Raw genomic sequence first — 4,485 nt, 5'->3', positions numbered from 1 at the left:
AGCGGGTGCTAATCTAGCGATTCGATCGGGAGTACGGCGTCAGCTCGGCACTCACTGTCGAACCCGGAGCCGGCGTGAGTGACGATGTCCAGCAGGGCCTCGGGCAGAACGCCCCGCTCTCGGAAGCGCTGGATGAAGATGTCTCCCTGTCGTTTGGACAGTTTGCTGCCGTCGCGGTTGAGCAGCAGGGGCAGGTGCGCGTATGCGGGCGGCGTCCAGCTCAGGGCGCGGAACAGCTGCAGGTGTTTGACGGTGGAGATCAGCCACTCGGAGCCGCGCAGCACGTGACTGACCCGCATGTGATGGTCGTCCACTACGTTGGCCAGGTGGTACGTGGGGAAGCCGTCCGCCTTCAGGATGACCGGATCTCCCTCCACCGCCGCCACATCGTGCCGCGTCCAGCCGAAGATCTGGTCCCGGAAGGGCTCTGCGCCGGCGTCCAGCTTGAAGCGGACCGCGTGAGGGACTCCCTCAGCCAGTTTCTGCCGCACCTGCTCCGGCCGCAGCCGTCGACACCGATTATCGTACCTGAGGGTGAGACATTTTCTTAAGCGAGACTTTCTAACTGAAGCGCGTGCCGCTCTCCGGCGATAATCCCAGTCGGTGTTTACCGCGGTACGTGTCCGCTCCGCTGCGCCTCTCTCTTCAGCAGATCCAGCCTCTGATTGGAGCAGAAGCAGTAGTAGGCGTGTCCCGTCCGCAGCAGAGATGAGGCCGCCTGCGAGTAGAGCGGCAGCCGCTCCGACTGAACGTACGGCCCGTAATCCCCTCCTCTGCGGCTGCTTTCGTCCGGCGGGATGCCTGTAAAACACACAGAGGCAGAAGATTCGCACGAGCGCTGAGCGTTTATTTCTGTAAACTGACTGCTCTGCATCTTCAAATAGTCAAACGTGTTCTCCACCTACAACTTTTCACCGAACAATAATAATTAAATGAATATGCACGTATAAATTCTGTGACACAGAATGTAAACTGTATTTTCACACATCTCCATTTTCAGCTTTATCCACACACACACACACTCTCACAATATATATTTACAGTAAATCTAAAAGGGTTGACTGTTTTTAAATCGAATAATATGAACCGTAATACTGCGCTGGTACTCTTGTTTTTTTCCTACCCTCCTCTAGGGGGCGCTGGAGTGCTAACCCCAAGTGATTTCAGCAGGTAGAAGAGCAGAAGAACTTAGATTTGTTTGGAAGAGGGAAGCATGGTGCTGCATTAACACCTCTGCAAATAACTTTGGAGCCCTGATTGAGCAACTTTGTTTCCGGTTCAATCATGTAAGTTTTGCTACTCCTCATATTCTTTTGTGTAATTGCTTTTACTTGATTTGCAAAATTTAAGTGTGGGCTGTCTATTTAATGCAAAGGTTTTGTTTAAAGATGGCCTTTTTAAATATTACTTTGAATCAGAATCAGAATGAGCTTTATTGCCAGGTATGTTTACACACACTAGGAATTTGTTTTAGTGACAGAAGCTCCACAGTGCTACAGAATGACAGTGACAAGACGAAACATATTATAAAAAGAACAATATACAAGTATACAAGACAGACAATGTGCAAAAATAGCAAAGACATTTGAATGGAAGTAAGTATGTGCTTTAAATAAATAACGGAAAAATGAATAAAGAGTGTATAGTGTTGTATGTTCCACGATCAAATGTTCATGAGATGGACTGCCTGTTTGTATGGTTTGTATTGGCATGTGGATTATTTATATATTTATATTTTATTATTTTTATATTTATATTCATATGATATGAAAAATTGTCAATTATTTCTGAACAATATTTTTGATTTTATTTTGAAAAAGTGCCAAAAAACGTATTATGAAATGTTATGAAAACTAATATAAATAAAAGGGTTAAAAAAAGAAAAAATATAGAGATTAAGTAATTTCATATTCACATACTACATACAAAAAAAGTTGTGCTAAAATTCTAAACATATAACATGTTTATTTTAAAGGGCATTTATGAAATAAAGCTGCTGTTGGCCTTGATTGGACAGGGCAAAAAATGGGCTAGTTTTCATTCCTTCTAGGTGGGTTTTGAGTAAGCTTTGGGCTGGAAATTTATCTGGGACCTGGCAACCCTGTCAGTGAGGACACACACACACACACACACATAATATATATATATATATATATATATATATATATATATATGGTACACACACACACACACACACACACCTGCCCACTCCAGCATGTCTTCTATGGCATCAGCGGCTCCCGGTACTAACCGCGTCCGGTCCGTGTCCTCCAGCCGCAGGATAAACACACCTCCGCGCTGCTTGGCGAACAGATAGTTATAGAGAGCCGTGCGGAGACCTCCGAGATGCAGAAACCCTGAACATCACGACACGACAACAGTTAACCGAGTCTACACAGCATCACCACCAACACAAGGCTTTAGAAGCAGCGTGGTTCGTGTCATGCCTGTGTGTGTGTCTGTATGTATAGGTCATTCATTTCATTTTAGTGTTTTGTCCATCTGTTGTGTTTTACCTGTGGGACTCGGAGCGAATCGGACGCGCGGCGCGGGTTGTTTCGTGCACACGCCTCTGCGCGCGCCGTTTCTCATCCAGCACATCTTCCTCAAAACACAGCCGAACATTTTCACCAATCCATACCGAGAACTCGCTCTCAAACAGCACAGACTACCGGAGAACATCCGCTGCTTCACTTCCTGCTTTACACCAGTTTGAAACAAAAGTCTCTCATGTCACGCGCACCACTGGCCGAAACATTTCATAAAACTAATCATGTTTTACGCACACGCACAGTAAGGTCTGCTTCAGATGACAGAATCCACAGAAATGTTTTCACGCATTTGATGCCAATGTCACTGCAAAACGAGTCAAGGTCCTGTCTGTCAATAGTAATATCTGTCTGCTCCTCCAGAGGGCACTGCGGCTCACAAACACCTCCGATATTATGCAAAAACAAAATGACGTTTACAAGCGCGAAGACGGTTAAAAACGAAGCTTACAATAGTACTAAAGCATAATCTGTTAGCGTGTTTTACACCATTGAAGTGTCTTACAGGCAGAGTTAGATTTTTAGTCTTACAAAGACTTCAAACAGGCCCATCTTTCTCAGAGATACTTTTTTGTTGTTGACAATTTACGTGTATAAATGTGACATTTTGCAATAATTAATAATGACTTTATTTTAAACTTTAAAAAGGGTGTGTTTTCAAAGATAATGAACTCTTCGTAATGAACACAGTTCCAAAGTAAGCGAGTAAGTGTTTCATCAAACTGGTGACAAAAGGAGCAGCTGGGTGAAATGTTGTTACTGAGATTAGTGTGTGATTTACTGGGAGACTTCGACAGCTTTTTTGTGCAAAAGTTTTGTTGTTTGTTTTTTTTTTGTCAAAGAAGCCAGAAGTATTTCTATTTGGTGTCACTGAATTTATTTTTCCCACACAACTGAGCTTGTGGTTCACATTTTCAAGTGAGTCACACATAAGAAATCTGACTAGAGAAGTCAATCAGTCAGTCAATCAATCACTTTTATTTACACAGCGCTTTCAACAAGACGGGTTGTCAAAGCAAATTTACAGTATTACAGTGCACACTACAATTAAAAATAACACACAGTTAGCGAAACCTAAAAACCTAAGGCGCAAAACCTCAGCCCAGATCTACACAACTATAAGCACATTCTCAGCATCACACTTTTTGCAAAACACTACACACCTTGTTTTGCAAGACACTAAACACACTTCTCTACATTAGACACAAAAATCTAACATGATGTCACTTCTTTGCCATTTTAAGGCACTGCTTTCCAAAATACTACATGTATGAACTAAGACTCTTCGGTGCTTAACTGTAAACTCAACAATCAAGGTGTAAGCACTATAAAAAGGCAACAGGTGGATTGTTGTTTTCAACAAAACTGAACGGCAGTGTTGCAGTAAGAGGGAGAGGAATAGGGAGAAACATCTTCGGCCACAGAGCTATTTTGAATGTCCAACGCTGTGGGAACATCACTATATAAGCTGCAATCACATTGAATGGGCTCCTTCACTGGTATGACGAAATAGGTCCTTACAATACAGACCACATACTCACATTTTTAGACAGACTAAGTATTTAACTAATGCAACCAGAAACTTGCTCCATTATTACAGTACCTTCCACAACACTCTCCCTTCTTTTCCTTTTTCTCTTCCACACGGCAGTGGACGGTTTGTGATCTCAGACCCTCATTGGAGCTCCTGGGTGACCCAATAGAAGCAGAATCTCGCCTGGAGGATGGAGTCGCCATTCGAGAAGATTCTTCCTTTGCTGTCTTGTGAGGGAGGACATGGGCTGTAATGTGGACAAAATCCAGCTACATGAAGAGATGATGCTAAGGTGTTTTTGTTTGTTGTTTTGTCTCCACAATAGTTATGTACTATATTGTATTTAGAATATGTTCTGATTTTCAGTGCAAAATGCAGCCTAAATGCAATGATGTACTAAAG

General features: G+C 43.1%; 1 protein-coding gene across 1 annotated transcript; it reads right to left on the bottom strand.

Annotated features, from left to right (window-relative positions):
• Positions 1-6: 6 nt before the first annotated feature.
• Positions 7-2,859, bottom strand: ears2 (glutamyl-tRNA synthetase 2, mitochondrial). The gene is made up of 4 exons (XM_073841668.1): positions 2,517-2,859; positions 2,202-2,357; positions 612-801; positions 7-528 (listed from the first exon to the last, which is right to left on the bottom strand). Exons 1-4 carry the CDS (start codon positions 2,680-2,682, stop codon positions 9-11), a joined length of 1,032 nt encoding a protein of 343 aa, XP_073697769.1. The 5' UTR covers positions 2,683-2,859; the 3' UTR covers positions 7-8.
• Between the last annotated feature and the right edge of the window lie 1,626 nt (positions 2,860-4,485).

Source organism: Garra rufa, chromosome 6, assembly GCF_049309525.1.
Source record: "Garra rufa chromosome 6, GarRuf1.0, whole genome shotgun sequence".
In the NCBI taxonomy this organism is placed as follows: Eukaryota; Metazoa; Chordata; class Actinopteri; order Cypriniformes; family Cyprinidae; genus Garra; species Garra rufa.
This window is presented reverse-complemented; position numbering and strand designations above follow the sequence as displayed.